At 45.8% G+C, this 17,499-nt stretch overlaps 1 protein-coding gene across 3 annotated transcripts in view; it reads left to right on the forward strand.

Annotated features, from left to right (window-relative positions):
• Positions 1 to 17,499, forward strand: part of LOC106609162 (protein bicaudal D homolog 1) — a 31,298-nt gene that overhangs the window by 4,758 nt on the left and 9,041 nt on the right. For all 3 annotated transcript variants that reach the window (XM_014207644.3, XM_045721980.2, XM_045721982.2), the window contains exons 2-4: positions 15,197 to 15,409; positions 15,793 to 15,945; positions 16,201 to 16,677. In XM_014207644.3, coding sequence (XP_014063119.3) covers positions 15,197 to 15,409; positions 15,793 to 15,945; positions 16,201 to 16,677 — 843 coding nt within the window. The remainder of the gene's footprint in view (positions 1 to 15,196; positions 15,410 to 15,792; positions 15,946 to 16,200; positions 16,678 to 17,499) is intronic.

A 17,499-nucleotide genomic window follows, 5' to 3' on the forward strand; every position in this document is an offset into this window, starting at 1 on the left:
TCGTGGTACAGAATGAGTCACAGATTGATTAGTTAATCAATGGAATGGAAATGTCTAATTACAAAGGTTCAATTGATAAAATGACCATATATAATAACACATTTGGGATGTAGAATTTCTTTCTTCAAGAGAATGTTCAGGTGCCAAGTGGTGATGCTAGATATTTCCCTTAGCCAAATTGAAGCCTGCATTTAAACCACCATTTTCTATTCAGACGTTAACCTACAATGACATAGTCTGTCTTCTGCTCTTCTGATTCTAAAACATTAGGTAATTGAGTCCTGGTATAATATAATCTAATAGCCATTGGTTAACAGCAGGATATGACCCAGAAGGACCAGCCTTGGCAATAAAGATCTACTGACTACTTAATGTTAATCAGCTTGCTCCACAGTAGCCCATTAGATTGGTTTTGAAGGGGGGTATATTTAGGTCTCCACTCATGTTATTTATTGCTTTAGGAACATAACGTACACTCACTCCATCCAGGAATTGGTGCATTAATTTGTTCATTGGAAGTGGTTTTCAAAGAGTAGTCTATAGTACTATGTACTACAGTGAGCTCCAAAAGTATTGGGACAGTGACAATTTTTTTGTTTTGGCTCTGTACTCCAGCACTTTGAAATTAAACAATTACTATGAGGTTAAAGCTTTAATTTCAGATTATTTTGTGTTCAGTAGAAATGAATGGGAAATTATGTTTTGTGTCATTTTGGAGTCGCTTTTATTGTGAATATAGTATGTTTCTAAACACTTCTACATTCATGTGGGTGCTACCCAGTGGCGACCCGTTATTCAGGGCAGAGCCCCACCTGTTTTGAGCCCAACACTTTTAGGTAAAAAAGTGTTGGGGGGCTTGCCTGTTTTGCTTGTTATTTTGGCATTAATACGTGTCATATATCAGTTTGCAAACAATGTAAAACTTTTTTTTTTTAAATTGAGTTAATAAAGCCGCATACAAACATGGTCTCATTATTGCTTTCTTGAGTAAGGCAGCTCCAAAATGCAGGTGTTTCTGTGGTGGTGGGGCTAGTTAATATTAGAAGTGCCCGTCCATAGAATGACATCAAATCACGTTATATCTACAGTAGCTTTGATTGGACTGATTATGTCAACATCATACTTCCAAAATCTTAGCTAGCAGTCATCACCATGAATCAAGTGACAATCAAATCTTTTTCAGTCCTTGTCATATGAAGAGAAATTAGAGATAAAACGTCTCGTTGCTGATCGGCCATTGGACATAAACATTACACAACAAGTTGGAAATCGCAAATTCAACAATGAGGGGTTTGGGAAGGAATCAGTAGCTAACTGTGAGTTCAAGTAAACTGGGAACTTGGGGAAAAAAACAGCTACGACTGGGATAATTCGTTTTGAAGAGTCATTCAACTCGGAATTGTAAGTTCAGCATCTTTCTCTTTGATGACAAAATTTGCCCACGAAGGACCGCCTTGCCACTTTCATGTTCAATCACATCCCAACGTGAGTCCAAAATGTCTTGTGCTGCTTCATACATTTTATAGGATGCCAGAGAGATATGTATACTGTAGTTAAAGTAACACTAAGTGTATGTTGTGTAGTACACTGTTAGTAGCCAATGTACCTCACCTTAATAATTTGGTCTATTTTCACCAACCCGGTATTGTAAACACATCGTTCGTGGCCGGTGTGTGCTTGTTTGCCTATAACCTGTTTTAGAGAAATGTAATAATGGAATATTGTAAGGGCTTTCATTGTCTGTTTATATGTAAGAACGGCCCATGTTCGGAATTCTGTCGCTGTACATTTCAAAAGTGCTGAACAAATAGTTATATTGACTACGTCGGTCGTCTCTCGCTCATTAATGTCTTAATCAAAGTTATGGATTGCCTCTTATCCGCTTGTTGTCTCCTTATGCCATAGTTTGTACATCTCAATTGTCAGTAGAAGCCACATTTATATAAGCAAGTCAGCCATATCAGCTATGTTTTTTTAAAAGGCAGTAAATGAGGCTGAATGAACTGTAGCAGTGGTAAGGTGTTGGGACTGCTGTTGGGACTCTGCTGTTGGGACAGCTTTATGTAGGCCCTAACAGTTTGTGGGCACCGTTTGTCACCGTTATAGTGCGATTAATGTATTGTTTAGTGTTGTGTTGTTGCTTTGCAGGCAGGCATCCCACATTCTTTTTTGTTTGCCCCACCAAGATTTACATGCTAAAATCGCCACTGATGCTGCTATGATTACAGACAGTCCTGAATTAATCGTGAATAATGATGAGTGAGAAAGTTACAGACGCACAAATATCATACCCCCAAGACATACTAACCTCTCACCATTACAATAACAGGGGAGGTTAGCATTTTTGTGGGGATATGCCTATAACTTTATCACTCATCATTATTCATGATTCATTCAGGACTATCTGTAGTCATGGTAACATCCACATTAATGTAGAAGTGTTTAGTAACATATTCTACAGTAAAAGTGACTCCAAGATGACAAAATACATTATTTACCATTCATTTCTATTGGGCACAAAGTAATCTGAAACACAACCAAAACAAAAAGCAAATGCATCCAACAAATTTGTAGAGTCACAAGCTTGATATAGTCATTGTGTGCTAGGAATATGGGACCAAATACTTAACTTTTTACTACTTTAATACACATTTAAGTGAATTTGTCCCAATACCTGACAGTCTGCACTTGTATAATTTCAAATCCAAAGTGCTGGAGTACAGAGCCAAAATAACTTAAAATGTTTCACTGTCCCAACACTTTTGGAGCTCACTGTATATGTACTGTGCTGTATGTTTACAGAGCTACTATAAGGCCAGGGAGGGAGGGAGAGAGAGAAGTGTTTAAGGAATATCAGTAACTGTTAAGAGTCCTTGAAGTGAGCGTTTTCCATTTCCTGTGTAAAGTGCCCCAGTGTCTGGGAGGAGCTGGGTGGAGTAATAACAGGCTATCTACAATTGACAGGTCAATCTACACCTCTCTGCTATACATTCCTTTATCTCAGCCTGTAAAGCCTCCCTCACTCTATAGCTATACATTACACACATATTACATCATGCTACATACACACACCTGTATCTAAATCTGCCCCATATTCCTCTCTGCTATACATATTGCACACACACACACCTTTGTGGCCCTAACCCACTTAGAGTACTGCTGTGTTATCGACTATATTCTCACCATCAACATTTTCCTAAATCCACCCGTCTCGCCATCCTATGACGTGGTCCAATAGTCTTTATATTGTTCAATAAACCCTAGGCTATCAGTGATAGTGTAATGAGCTTATTGGAGTGCATTGTCTCTCTACTTGTCTCTTCTTGCATTAAGAATAAAAAACTTCAGCGAGCAGGCCTTTCTAATCGACCTGGCCCTGGTATCCTGGAAGGAAATTGACCTGATCCCGTCAGTAGAGGATGCCTGGTTGCTCTTTAAAAGTGCTTTCCTCACCATCTTAAATAAGCATGCCCCGTTCAAAATATGTAGAACTAAGAACAGATATAGCCTTTGGTTCTCTCCAGACTTGACTGCCCTTGATCAACACAAAAACATCCTCTGGCGTACTCCATTCGCATCGAATAGCCCCTGCGAAATGCAACTTTTCAGGGAAGTCAGGAGCCAATATACTCAGTCAGTTAGGAAAGCTAAGGCTAGCTTTTTCAAACACAAATTTGTTTCCTGTAGCACTAATTCCAAAAAGTTTTGGGACACTGTAAAGTCCATGGAGAATAAGAGCACCTCCTCCCAGCTGCCCACTGCACTGAGGATAGGAAACACTGTCACCACTGATAAATCTACGATAATCGATAATTTCAATAAACATTTTTCTACGGCCGGCCAACATCTCAGCACCCCCTGCAGCAACTTGCACAACCCCCCCCCTCCCTACAAATCAGCTGGGCTAGACAATCTGGACTCGCTCTTTCTAAAATTATCCACTGAAATTGTTGCAACCCCTATTACTAGCCTATTCAACCTCTCATTCATATCGTCTGAGATCCCCAAAGTTTGGAAAGTTGCCGCGGTCATCCCCCTCTTCAAAGGGGGAGACACTCTAGACCCAAACTGTTAAAGACCTATATCCATCCTGCCCTACCTTTCTAAAATCGTCGAAAGCCAAGTTAATAAACAGATCACCGACCATTTTGAATCCCACCGTACCTTCTCCACTATGCAACCTGGTTTCAGAGCTGGTCATGGGTGCACCTCAGCCACGCTCAAGATCCTAAATGATATCATAACCGCCATCGATAAAAGACAGTACTGTGCAGCCACTCATCGACCTGGCCAAGGCTTTCGACTCTGTCAATCACCGCATTCTTATCGGCAGACTCAATAGCCTTGGCTTCTCAAATGACTGCCACGCCTGGTTCACCAACTACTTCTCAGATAGAGTTCAGTGTGTCAAATCGGAGGACCTGTTGTCCGGACCTCTGGCAATCTCTATTGGGGTGCCACAGGGTTCAATTCTTGGGCCGACTCTTTTCTCTGTATATATAAATGATGTCGCTCTTGCTGCTGGTGATTCTCTGATCCACCTCTACACAGACAACACCATTCTGTATACATCTGTCCCTTCATTGGACACTGTTTTAACAAACCTCCAAACGAGCATCAACGCCATACAACACTCCTTCCGTGGCCTCCAACTGATTTTAAATGCAAGTAAAATTAAGTGCATGCTCTTCAACCGATTGCTGCCCGCACCCTCCCGCCCAACTAGCATCACTACTCTGGACGGTTCTGACTTAGAATATGTGGACAACTACAAATACCTGGGTGTCTGGTTAGACTGTAAACTCCTTCCAGACTCATATCAAGCATCTCCAATCCAAAATTAATTCCAGAATCGGCTTCCTATTTCGCAACAAAGCCTCATTCACTCATGCTGCCAAACATACCCTGGTAAAACTGACCAATCTGTAAATAGCACACCCAACTACCTTATCCCCATATTATTACTTACCTTCTTGCTATTTTTCACCCTAGTATCTTTACTTACACGTCATCATCTGCACATCTATCACTCCAGTATTAATGCTAAATTGTAATTATTTCGCCTCTATGGCCTATTTATTGCCTACTTCCCTACTCTTCTACATTTGCACACATTTTACATAGATTTTTCTATTTTTCTTTTCTATTGTGTTATTGACTGTACGTTTGATTATGTGTAACTCTGTGTTGTTGTTTGTGTCGAACTGCTTTGCTTTATCTTGGCCAGGTGGCAGTTGTAAATGAGAACGTGTTCTCAACTGTCCTACCTGGTTAAATAAAAGGTTAAATAAATCAAAAATAACTGAATGATTAATGTGTGACTCTTGTGAAGGGGGTTTAAAATGGGAAAGGTTTTATAGTCACATGTTGGAAGCAAGGGCTGTTAAAGGGGAAGTAGGGGGAAAGGGTTTGTGTTTGATTGAAAAAGAAATATGAAATATTCAGCGTGCGTTAGCACTGCTGTCAGGCTAAAAGCAGAAGCGCCCAACCCAACCCTCAACTCCCATGATGTCATGCACAACCAATGGGATGTATCCTTCTCTAGCTTGACAACTCTATTATGAACTGTATATAATCAAGTTGTCCCTAGACGCTGTTTCCGGGTCAGTTTTGTGTTCTAAGGCCTAATGGTTCATTTTAAGCTGATCCTAGATCAGTGTCCGAGAGCCACTGCTACATGGACCTTACCTTGACAGGAAGCAAATGGATCCATGTCTGCACCTCTGTACTAAGGCATTAGTGTGAGTTATGGTATAGCTACTGACGGTCTATCATTGACTCTCAGAGCAAGTAGAATGGCTTAGATCTATTAGGAAATACCATTAGCCACACTTGGGTACCCAAATGTATTATGTCTTTCCCACTGTGGGGTATAGTGTAGTTGGCTGGGAATCTATCCCTCATCTGATCATGCTGCTACTGTGCAGAATAATCTAATTTACAAAAAGATGTACTTCTTCAACCTTACTGTATGTAGTATGTCAGTGAATCTTTTCAGTTTATTGTGGATTCACTGTGGGCAAAAAAATAAGTGAAAAATAAGTGAGGCCTACTTTGACTGAATGGCTAAAGTCTCACAGACCTTTCAATCCCCAGAGTGGATGAAATCCCTTTACAGTAGGCTAACTGTTTTCTTCAACAGCTACTGTAGCTGGGCTGCATCCAAATGGCACCCTATTCCCTACATAGTGCACTAATTTTGACCAATCAATCAATCAATCAATCAATCAAATGTATTTATAAAGCCTTTTTTTACATCAGCAGATGTCACAAAGTGCTGTACAGAAACCCAGCCTAAAACCCCAAACAGCAAGCAATGCAGATGTAGAAGCACGGTGGCTAGAAAAAACTCCCTATAAAGGCAGGAACCTAGGAATAAACCTAGAGAGGAACCATGCTCTGAGGGGTGGCCAGTCCTCTTCCGGCTGTGCCAGGTGGAGATTATAAGAGTAAATGGCCATTAAGGCCAGATTTTTCTTCAAAATGTTCAAACATTCATAGACGACCAGCAGGGTCAAAAAATAATCACAGTGGTTGTGGAGGATGCAACAGGTCAGCACCTCAGGAGTAAATGTCAGTTGGCTTTTCATAGCCGAGCATTCAGAGGTCGAGACAGCAGGTGCGGTAGAGAGAGAGGTCCGGAACAAGGTAGCACATCCGGTGAACAGGTCAGGGTTCCCTAGCCGCAGGCAGAACAGTTGAAACTAGAGCAGCAGCATAACCAGGTGGACTGAGGACAGCCAGGAGTCATCAGGCCAGGTAGTCCTGAGGCATGATCCTAGGGCTCAGGTCCTCCAGGAGGGGAGTGAGAGAGAGAGAAAGAGAGGGAGCATACTTAAATTCACACAGGACACCAGATAAGACAGGAGAATTACACCAGATATAACAGACTGACCCTATCCCCCCGTACATAGACTATTGCAGCATCGATACTGGAGGCTGAGACGGGGGGGGGTCGGGGGACACTGTGGCCCTGTCCGACGATACCCCCGGACAGGGTCAACAAGTCAGGATATAACCTCACCCGCTTTGCCAAAGCACAGCCCCCACACCACTAGAGGGATATCAACAGACCACCAACTTACTACCCTAAGACAAGGCTCAGTATAGCCCACGAAGATCCCCTCCACCTGCACGAGCCTGAGGGGGCACGAAACCGGACAGGAAGATCACGTCTCAACCCACTCAAGTGACGCACCCCCCTAGGGATGGCATGGAAGCACACTAGTAAGCCAGTGACTCAGTCCCCCGTAATAGGGTCAGAGGCAGAGAATCCCAGTGGAGAGAGGGGAGCCGGTCAGCCAGAGACAGCAAGGGCAGTTCGTCGCTCTAGTGCCTTGCCGTTCACCTTCGCACCCCAGAGCCAGACTACACTCAATCATAGGACCTACTGAAGAGATGAGTCTTCAGTAAGGACTTAAATGTCGAGACCGTGTCTGCGTCTCTCACATGGATAGGCAGACCATTCCATAAAAATGGAGCTCTATAGGAGAAAGCCCTGCTTCCAGCTGTTTGCTTAGAAATTCTAGGGACAATAAGGAAGCCTGCGTCTTGTGACCGTAGCGTACGTGTAGGTATGTACGGCAGGACCAAATCGGACAGCTAGGTTTGAGCAATTCTATGTAATGCTTCGTAGGTTAGCAGTAAAACCTTGAAATCAGCCCAGAGCCCTTTAGAGTGCCATTTGGGACACAGATGTCTCTGCACCTCTCATTAAATGATGGATTCTTCCTCTAGGTCACATGTTCACAGGCACTTAAGTGACATCTGGAAAAACCTCTGGATGCCTGATGTCAGTCTGTATTCCCCACATAGAGCACAGGGATAGGCTGAATAATTCAACAATATGAGGGGGGGGGGGGGGGGGAGAACAGTATCAGATAAGTGTCCCTAGTGTGGTAGTTGATGTGGTGGTTGGAGGGAAGGGGGAGACGATGTGACCTGACTAAAAGATTCATGTTAGTGTTCCTCCCTCCCTCCATCCCTATCTCAGAATACCATCCAGCTGTTTCTCATTAGAGACCCCCCTACAGAGAAGGAGATGGATACAATACATAACTCTGTGAATGCGAGACGCCTATATACAGGTAACTGCCAAAGTAAAGGAAACGCCAACATAAAGTGTCTTCGTAGGGCGTTGGGTCACCACGAGCTGCCAGAACATCTTCAATGCACCTTGGCATAGATTCTACAAGTGTCTGGAACTCTATTGGAGAGAGGTGACACCATTCTTCCACGGGAAATTCCATCATTTGGTGTTTTGTTGATGGAAAATGCTGTCTCAGGCGCCGCTCCAGAACCTCCCATAACTGTTCAATTGGGTTGCAATGGTGGTGTTTCCTTTTGAGACCCATATTTCCAAGTCACTGAGATCTCTTCTTATAGCCATGGTAGTCAAGATAATGGGCAACTGAGCATGACCCTAAGCATGATGGGATGTTAATTAACTCAGGAACCACACGTGTGTGGACTCACCTGCTTTCAATATACTTTGTATCCCTCATTTACTCAAGTGTTTCAATTTATTTTAGCAGTTATCTGTACAGTGCAATGTCTACAGAATGAATTGTCCTTGAATCCCCACACCACTCCACTCCCTTCCCTCCAGCCCACCTCGTGTGTTTTAGAGCTGGGCTGGAATGAAATCCTGCATTGTGCATACTAGGGGGTAGAAGAGGGGCTGTGTATCTAACAGGAGTGTGTGTGTCCAGAGCTGTAGACCAGTGTTTCTCTCCACAGGTGCTGTATTAGTCTGGCACGGGTCTGATGGCTCCTGACAGATCCAAGATGGCGTGAAATGGAGAGTTTAACAGGGTGTCACTGTGCCAGAGCATGGCCCTGTGTGAGCTCAAAGAGCTGCTAATGATGACATCACCCCTGTTAATGAGTGTGTCAGATGAGTCCGTCTGAGGGAGAGGGGACGGGGAAAGGGTACTGTCCATCCATGATAAAGAGAACCGAAGAGTGAAGAAGGGTACAGAGACAGGGCAGTATGGTCTATTGTCTTGGGAAAGGCCTGTCTGTGAGAATGGTTGCTGAATGCTGCTGTGTGTATGTGAGTGTCCACTTATGTAACATAGATTTTTTTTAAATAAAGTGTATAGGTCACTTTCATTCGACCCCTTTGGTTGACGTGTGTTGTTTGGTCTGTTGATACCTCAGCTGAAAGCTCTGTGAATCCTTGGCGCTGGCAGTCCACAACACTGGCTAGCTCTACGGGGAGGGACAGTGTGTGAAACTCAGAGGTACGGCCCACTACTGGTCTCTTAGAGTAGTTGTCTAAAGACACAAAGGAGAGGGGGAAAAGGAGCGATAAAGAGAAATGGAAGAGGGAGGGAGAAAGGCAAAGTGCAAGAACCAATTTCAAAATGCTAATATCTCTCCCATTCTTCTCTGTCTGGCTGGCCGTGAGAGAAAGAGAGAGAGTGTTTGGGAGAAAGTCAAATAGTCTGTGATTATAGTAATCCAAAAAGCTACTTTCCCTGCCATCCTCTCCGCAGACCGGGGTATCCTTTGAGATAATAATGACTGCGAGGGCCTCTGTCAGAGGAGCAGACAGTCTGGTGGCTCTCTCCGCAGGGTGTGGTCTCTTAGTCAGTCTCCGTGGTCCAGTCCCATGCGGCTCAGTTCCTGGCGCATGGCGCTAGCAACGCCAGGGTTTTAGGTTCGATTACTGGAATTTTCCAATACTGGAAATCTATGTGTTAAGGATTTCACGCTGCTTGCTTAGCGAGTAACACGTCCTTGCGATTTGGCCCATACCTGACGCCAACTCGGGACCTCTGTCTCACAAACACACGTGACCATCCTCCCTCAAGCGTCTTAGCTGATCACGCCACCTAAAAAGCTAGCTACGGAGGCGAAGCAAGCGGGACACCTTAAGGCTGAGGAGTACGTTTCCCACATCCCCATGTGCTACATATGCACTCACTACTGTGAGTCGCTCTGGATCAGAGTGTCCGCTAAATGACTAAAACCCCCCCCCCCCCCCCCTCTCTCTCTCTCTCTCTCTCTCTCTCTCTCTCTCTCTCTCTCTCTCTCTCTCTCTCTCTCTCTCTCTCTCTCTCTCTCTCTCTCGGAGCGTTACACCTCCGTTTGCATGAGGGGGGCCAAGGGCTGGTGGACATTGGGTCCAGAGTGACAGCTTCCTGTGCTTTGGGTGTTCACAGAGATGTTTCAAAGCCAGGAGCATGGATAATGGCTGAGCAACATTTTCACAACCCACTTATCCAGATCAGAGTGCTGACCTTGTGAGAGCGTCGTTCACTAAGTCGGGTGACCTGCAAGAAGAGGCTGGGTGGAAATCTGCCAGCGACATGGTGGAGGATTCCTCCATAAAGTCCACCAGGCTGCTGCAGCACGTGGTGGAGGGCGTCCATTCTGCACTACCATGCTTGTTTGGAGAGATGCTGGGGATTAAGCAGAGATTGGACCGTCGGGGGAACACCATGAGGGTGAGGGAATGATCCTATGGTTCAAGGCTCCGGGGTGAGGATGGGCTGAGGGCAACATGGTGGCCGGCCGGGGGGATTTGGGACCTGGCTATTCTCTGAGAGGATGTTTGCGCTCCCTGTATACGCCTCCGATAGAAAAAGCGCACTGTTGGTCTACAGTGGAGGATAATTATCACTACGAACAGATACGTGTCGCACCTTCATCCATCTGTGGGGAGGCGGTGTCTTCTGCTGGGAGGAGGAGACAGTGCAGCGTCTGGGTTCGGACACCAGAGCTGTGCTGCTGGGGCTGCTGCGGGCTCGGCTCACACTGGAGCATGTACAGTATATGGGGGCTGGTGAACCGTCTGGGGGACTGTGGGGGGCATCAGGGGGTTCTATGTACAGTGGACAAGGAGGGAGCTTAGTTTTAACTTTCTAGGTGCGTTAAAATGAAGTAAAGTTTTAGCTTTTAATGATGGAACTATTGGGCCAATAAAGGTAGTATTTTATTTTTCTAAGTTGAGTGGATGACAGAGATGTCCCTAAGGTACTGTGTCAGCGGGAAGTCTCTCTGAAAGTAGGACACAAAACAGTGGAACAGATTTCTGGGGGAACAGATTTCTATGTAACACCTGGACAATGAGTGAGTGTAACTGGTTAGAGACCTCTGAATGAGTGGAACGTCTGTCTGTGACGAGAACCGGAGTGAAGAAGGGGACTAAGACAGACCCAGTTTACTGTAGCAATGTTATGACACACACACACACACACACGTCACACAGACGCACATACATGTACACGTCACACACACACCTCAGACGCCACAAGTCTGTTATTGTCTGTGGTATTATTTACTTTGTCATATTGGAGATTCCAGGAAACGACTGGTTGATCATCAATATATTGAGAGGCTAATATCACTTACATGGTATATGATGTAATCTGATGTCATCCCCTGTGCTTTCTCTCCTCTCTCTTCTCTCTCTCTCTCTCTCTCACACACTCTCTCTCACACACACTCTCACTCACTCTCTCTCTCTCTCTCTCTCTCTCTCTCTCTCTCTCTCTCTCTCTCACTCTCACTCTCACTCTCACTCTGACTCTCACTCTGAGACGAGGACAAACCTAAAACAGAGAGAGAGAGAGAAGGAGAGAGAGAGAAGACAGAGAAGAGAGAGAGCACATGGGATGACATCAGACTACATCTCAGACTGTCTGCCTCTCTGTGGAAACCAAATCCAACCTGCGGGTTTGAACTACCATGTTTTCAACCGGACCCAGCTTGTAGAGGGGCGGATTTAAGAACCAGCAGCTGTGCTTTGATCATTCCATCACTACTGTTACCAACAACCACCATCTTTGGATGAAGACCATAGACTGTGTTTGACTGCTTGACCAGGCATCCCTGAGTGTGTCTGTGTTTGTCTGTTGGAAAGGGCCCAAACCCTCCACGTGCTCTTAATACCTCTCTAGACTACATCCCTTAACCCTCCATGTGCTCTTAATACCTCTCTAGACTACAGCTCTAAACCCTCCATGTGCTCTTAATACCTCTGTAGACTACAGCCCTAAGGCCTCTGTGCTCTTAATACCTCTCTAGACTACAGCCCTAAAGCCTCTGTGCTCTTAATACCTCTCTAGACTACAGCCCTAAGGCCTCTGTGCTCTTAATACCTCTCTAGACTACAGCCCTAAACTCTCCATGTGCTCTTAATACCTCTGTAGACTACAGCCCTAAAGCCTCTGTGCTCTTAATACCTCTGTAGACTACAGCCCTAAAGCCTCTGTGCTCTTAATACCTCTGTAGACTACAGCCCTAAAGCCTCTGTGCTCTTAATACCTCTCTAGACTACAGCCCTAAAGCCTCTGTGCTCTTAATACCTCTCTAGACTACAGCCCTAAAGCCTCTGTGCTCTTAATACCTCTCTAGACTACAGCCCTAAAGCCTCTCTGTGCTTCTCCCTGACTAGAGCATCCTAGCAGTACGTCTGCTGACTCACCCTCTTCCTGTAAATGATGTCATTTATTTATCTTTAGAAGGAGCAGAGAAAGTGTCCTCTCCTCTGAGGAATAATATACTGAGACATCTCTCCTCTCACCACTTCCTGACATCAAAAAGCAGGAATTCATGTCAATGACTCAGTGTATAACAAACTGAAACGTGCAAACCAGGTTAAGCGTTTGTACCGTTGCTGTCGCTGTCCGTGGTGCTGAAATACTAACAGTCATGCTGAAGTGTTAGCCCACGGATGCAGTTCAACATGATCTCTATCTCATGGAATGGGACAGCCAGGCAGAGACATAACCGCACTAGGAACATGTCTGTCCTAGCCAGGCAGAGACATAACCGCACTAGGAACATGTCTGTCCTAGCCAGGCAGAGACATAGCCGCACTAGGAACATGTCTGTCCTAGCCAGGCAGAGACATAACCGCACTAGGAACATGTCTGTCCTAGCCAGGCAGAGACATAGCCGCACTAGGAACATGTCTGTCCTAGCCAGGCAGAGACATAACCGCACTAGGAACATGTCTGTCCTAGCCAGGCAGAGACATAGCTGCACTAGGATAATGTCTGTCCTAGCCAGGCAGAGACATAACCACACTAGGATAATGTCTGCCCTAGACAGACAGAGACATAACCGCACTAGGATAATGTCTGTCCTAGCCAGGCAGAGACATAACCACACTAGGACAATGTCTGTCCTAGACAGACAGAGACATAACCGCACTAGGATAATGTCTATCCTAGACAGACAGAGATAGCCACACTAGGATAATGTCTGTCCTAGACAGACAGAGATAGCCACACTAAGATAATGTCTGTCCTAGACAGATAGAGATAGCCACACTAAGATAATGTCTGTCCTAGCCAGGCAGAGAATGCCTCGAGCGAGGCTACATATTGGGATTTGCAGCAAATAAAAAGGCTTGGTGGCACCGTGGCTTGTTCTGCTCTGCTCTGTAGCGCCCCATCTGTCTCTAGTCAAGCGGGGAGAATGTTCTACTCTACTGTCAGAGGAAATTGGATGACCAGCGTTAGGGTATGCATCCCAAATGGCACCCTATTTCCTATATGGAGCCCATATGGCTCTGGTCAAAAGTAGTGCACTATGTAGGGAATAGGGTGGCATTTGGGATACTTCCTCAGCTTCTCTTCTCCACTTAAAGTGAGTGGCTGCGATAAGAGTTGATGCCATTGTAATGACATTGGAGGGGGACATTGTTTCTTTTAGGATGACATTTACTCAATCCGTAGAGGTGTAAAAAAAAAAATAATACGATTTAATGTGGCTTTTAGCTTGGTGTATGCAGTCATAGTGTAAGTTATTCCTCATGCATGTATATAGGTATGACCCACCTCTTTGACCATAGATTGGTAGACCAGTTGCTAGCCATGGGTAATATATTCACTGTATTTTACTTTACTGTGTACTGTACTGTACATGCGTTTTGGAAATCCATCTTTTTGTAAGCTGAAATTTGATGTGCTCTCTTTATTAAAGGACACCTTTCATAAAACGCTAGCATATAGTGACATCTGACAGAGTGTGTGTGTGCGTGTGCGTGTGTGCGTGTGTGTGTTGGCAGATGAAGGGCAGTGTATCATCATCAAACCACACACGACCTTTAAACCTTCAAAAGCTGGAGGAAAGGTCTCGTCCCTTTTCAGCCGCAAACAGCTTCAAAACAGAACATATAACAGCCATAACGTCACGACTTCCGCCCAAGTCGGCTCCTCTCCGTGTTCGGGCGGCGTTCACCGGTCTTCTGCCAAATAAAGTGTGCTCCTGATCACAACTCTCTGCTCTCCTGCACCTGACTTCTATACCAGTAGCGCACAACCTGACACAAACTACACAACATCCGAACGGTCCTCAGGATCTCCAATAGTTCTTATGTTTGATTATGCTGAATCTGTTAGTTTACACAAATACAAATGTGCAAAATCATGACTCTCTCTATTACAGTGTGGACATGTGAGTCTGAATCCCACCGCTGAACCTGAACTAATAGGAGAGTGATGTGGTAGTCAACTGTGGTGGTCCACTCACCCTGTGGTGGTCCACCGTGGAGTCCCTGCATGGCTGTTTCTGTAGACTGTACTTATTCAGTGGCCCTGTAGGGAATATTACCATTGTCTTTCCTCTTGTCCGACTTTACGTTAAGTGCACTTAATCCTATGTATTTACATGATCATTATATTTAGGTTCAGCGCCACATCATTTAAAGTGCTTCCTTCCACACTGAAAAGTGAGTAAAATGTGCTTTGTCTTTCACCTGTGTTCTGTTGCTAGAAGCTCAGAGGACAGCAGGATTCTTTGCCTCTCTCCGTTTCTCTATTTCCCCCCAACAGTCTTTGTTTTATCCCTCCTTCCCTTGAGTTCACCGTCGCTCTGCACCGTAAATAGATGTACCTACTCTATGATGTTCTTCCTCTCAGCCTCTTGCTGAGCTGTGTATTGATTGGTGGAGGGGGGGTGTGTGTGTGTGTGTGTGTGTGTGTGTGTGTGTGTGTGTGTGTGTGTGTGTGTGTGTGTGTGTGTGTGTGTGTGTGTGTGTGTGTGTGTGTGTGTGTGTGTGTGTGTGTACACCAGACCAGACTAGGCCGTGGAACAGTTTCACATGGTGGTTGCTCTTTACCTCTCCATGTATGTTGTAGGAGTCAGAAAATAACATTTACATAACCAGGACAAAACAAAAGGCTATGCTACTGAAACGTCATAACTTCTCTCTCGCCCCTCCTCTGCCCCTGCCCAGGCATTTGGCCAGACCTTCTCCACCCAGCGCAAGGTGGCTGCGGACGGGGAGACCAACGAGGAGACCCTCCTGCAGGAGTCAGCCACTAAGGAGGCATACTATACGAGTCGCCTGCTGGGGATCCAGTCAGAGCTCAAACAGAGCCGGGCCGTCACAGTCAACACACAGGCCGACAACGAACACCTCAGTACCCTGCTGCAGGAGCTCAGAGAGGTGAGGCACCAGGGGTTAGAGGTCAGGGAGGGTGGGGTTTAGAGGAGACTCAGAGCAGTGGCTACTTACTATATACATATATGCACAGTTACTGGTGGTGGTGGGCCCACTATTTGATCTTAATCACAGTTTAGTATGTGTGGCTTATATATCCCTATCAATGCCAATCGGTCAATCAATAAAACGTATTTTGGATATCCTAGGCTATAAAGTCCTTTTCACGTCAACATTTGTCCCAAAATGCTTTACAGTAAATCCTTGTTGTGTTTGATAGTAAACCAATCCAGTGTTGTTTTGTGATAATAACCACAGGTCTTGTGTATTTGATAGTAGCCAGGGTTGTGTGTGTTAACTAAACCCTGGTGTTTGTGTCTGTCCTGTAGGGTAACGAGATGTTGGAGCTGCAGCGGAGCCGGATGAGAGAGGAGATCAGGGAGTATAAGTTCAGAGAGGCTCGACTCCTACAGGACTACACTGAGCTGGAGGAGGAGAACATCACCCTGCAGAAACTCGTGTCCACTCTCAAACAGAACCAGGTGAGAGAACACACAGTACATACACACGCATGCGGTTGCGCGCGCCCCCCCCCCCCACACACACACACACACACACACACACACACACACACACACACACACACACACACACACACACACACACACACACACACACACACACACACACACACACACTGTGTCCCACATTATGCCTCTCCCTCTCTGCTTACCTCTTCCTACCGTCCTCCCTTCCTTCCCTCCCTCCCTCCTTCCCTCCCTCCTTCCCTCCCTCAGGTGGAGTACGAGGGGTTAAAGCATGAGATCAAGGTTCTGGAGGAGGAGACCGAGCTGCTGAACAGTCAGTTAGAAGACGCCTTACGTCTCAAAGACATCTCCGAGGCCCAGCTAGAGGAGGCCCTGGACTCCCTGAAGAGCGAGCGGGAGCAGAAGAAGCACCTCCGCAAGGAGCTGGTCCACCACCTCAGCCTGTGTGACGTCCAATACACGGGCAGCGCCCACCTCACTTTCACCTCAGCTCCGCCTAGTGGCACGGCTACGCCTGTCTCCGCCCTGTCGCCCAGCTCAGAGGAGCCGGGCAGGTGTAACGGGCATCTACATGGAGGGTCAGGAACTGGGACGGGGACAGCGTCGCTGCCCAGGGCCAACGGAGAGTGTCGGGGAGCGGGGAGGAAAGGAGAGGGGATGGTGTCGGATCTGTTCAGTGAGATGAACCTGACAGAGATACAGAAGCTCAAGCAGCAGCTGCTACAGGTGGGTGGAGAAGTACAGTTCACTCAGTTTGAATGAGTAGAGTGGAGTTTCGATAGCCTCTAGAGTTTGGGGTTCAGATTTCTCAGTGTTATAAGCATGTAACAATGACATACAGGAGGACATCCGAACACTGTGGCAAACAAACATACTCATTCTAACTCGTTAATGTAAACATAGACAATATTTCAAAGTGAACCCACCGATGCCGTACAAATGAACACGTCAAGATCCCCTCAGCAGCCCCATATTGTAGATGTAGGAATAAGTGTTGAATTATTCAGGGTGAGAGAGACGGCTGACATAACCTCACTGCATACAGCTCTCTCTCTATTCCTGCTCTCTCTCATCTCTCTCTCTATCGCTCTCTAACTTCTCAGTCTCTCTCTCTCTCATCTCTCTCTCTATCGCTCTCTAACTCTTCTCAGTCTCTCATCTCTCTCTCTATCGCTCTCTAACTTCTCAGTCTCTCCCCATCTCTCTCTCTCTCTCTCTCTCTCTCTCTCTCTCTCTCTCATCTCTCTCTCTATCGCTCTCTAACTTCTCAGTCTCTCCCCATCTCCATATCTCTCTCTCTCTCTCTCAATCGCTCGGCCTGCCTCTCCCTTTCTCTGCCTCTTTTAAGACTATAAATAATCAAGTTTATCCCAGCAGTCAAATAAAGTGTTGTAGCACCAGTGAGAAGCTCTGGGATCAGCTGTTACTGGACCACTGGCTGTTACATGGACTCGAATCAAAATGGCCACCATTTTGTTTCATAGTGGGTTATCTTCTGTAGTTTCCTCCAGCCCAGTGGGCCAGTGAGATGAAGATGCAGCAGGATGT

Source organism: Salmo salar, chromosome 07 (genome assembly GCF_965601325.2).
Source record: "Salmo salar chromosome 07, fSalSal1, whole genome shotgun sequence".
Lineage (NCBI taxonomy): Eukaryota > Metazoa > Chordata > Actinopteri > Salmoniformes > Salmonidae > Salmo > Salmo salar.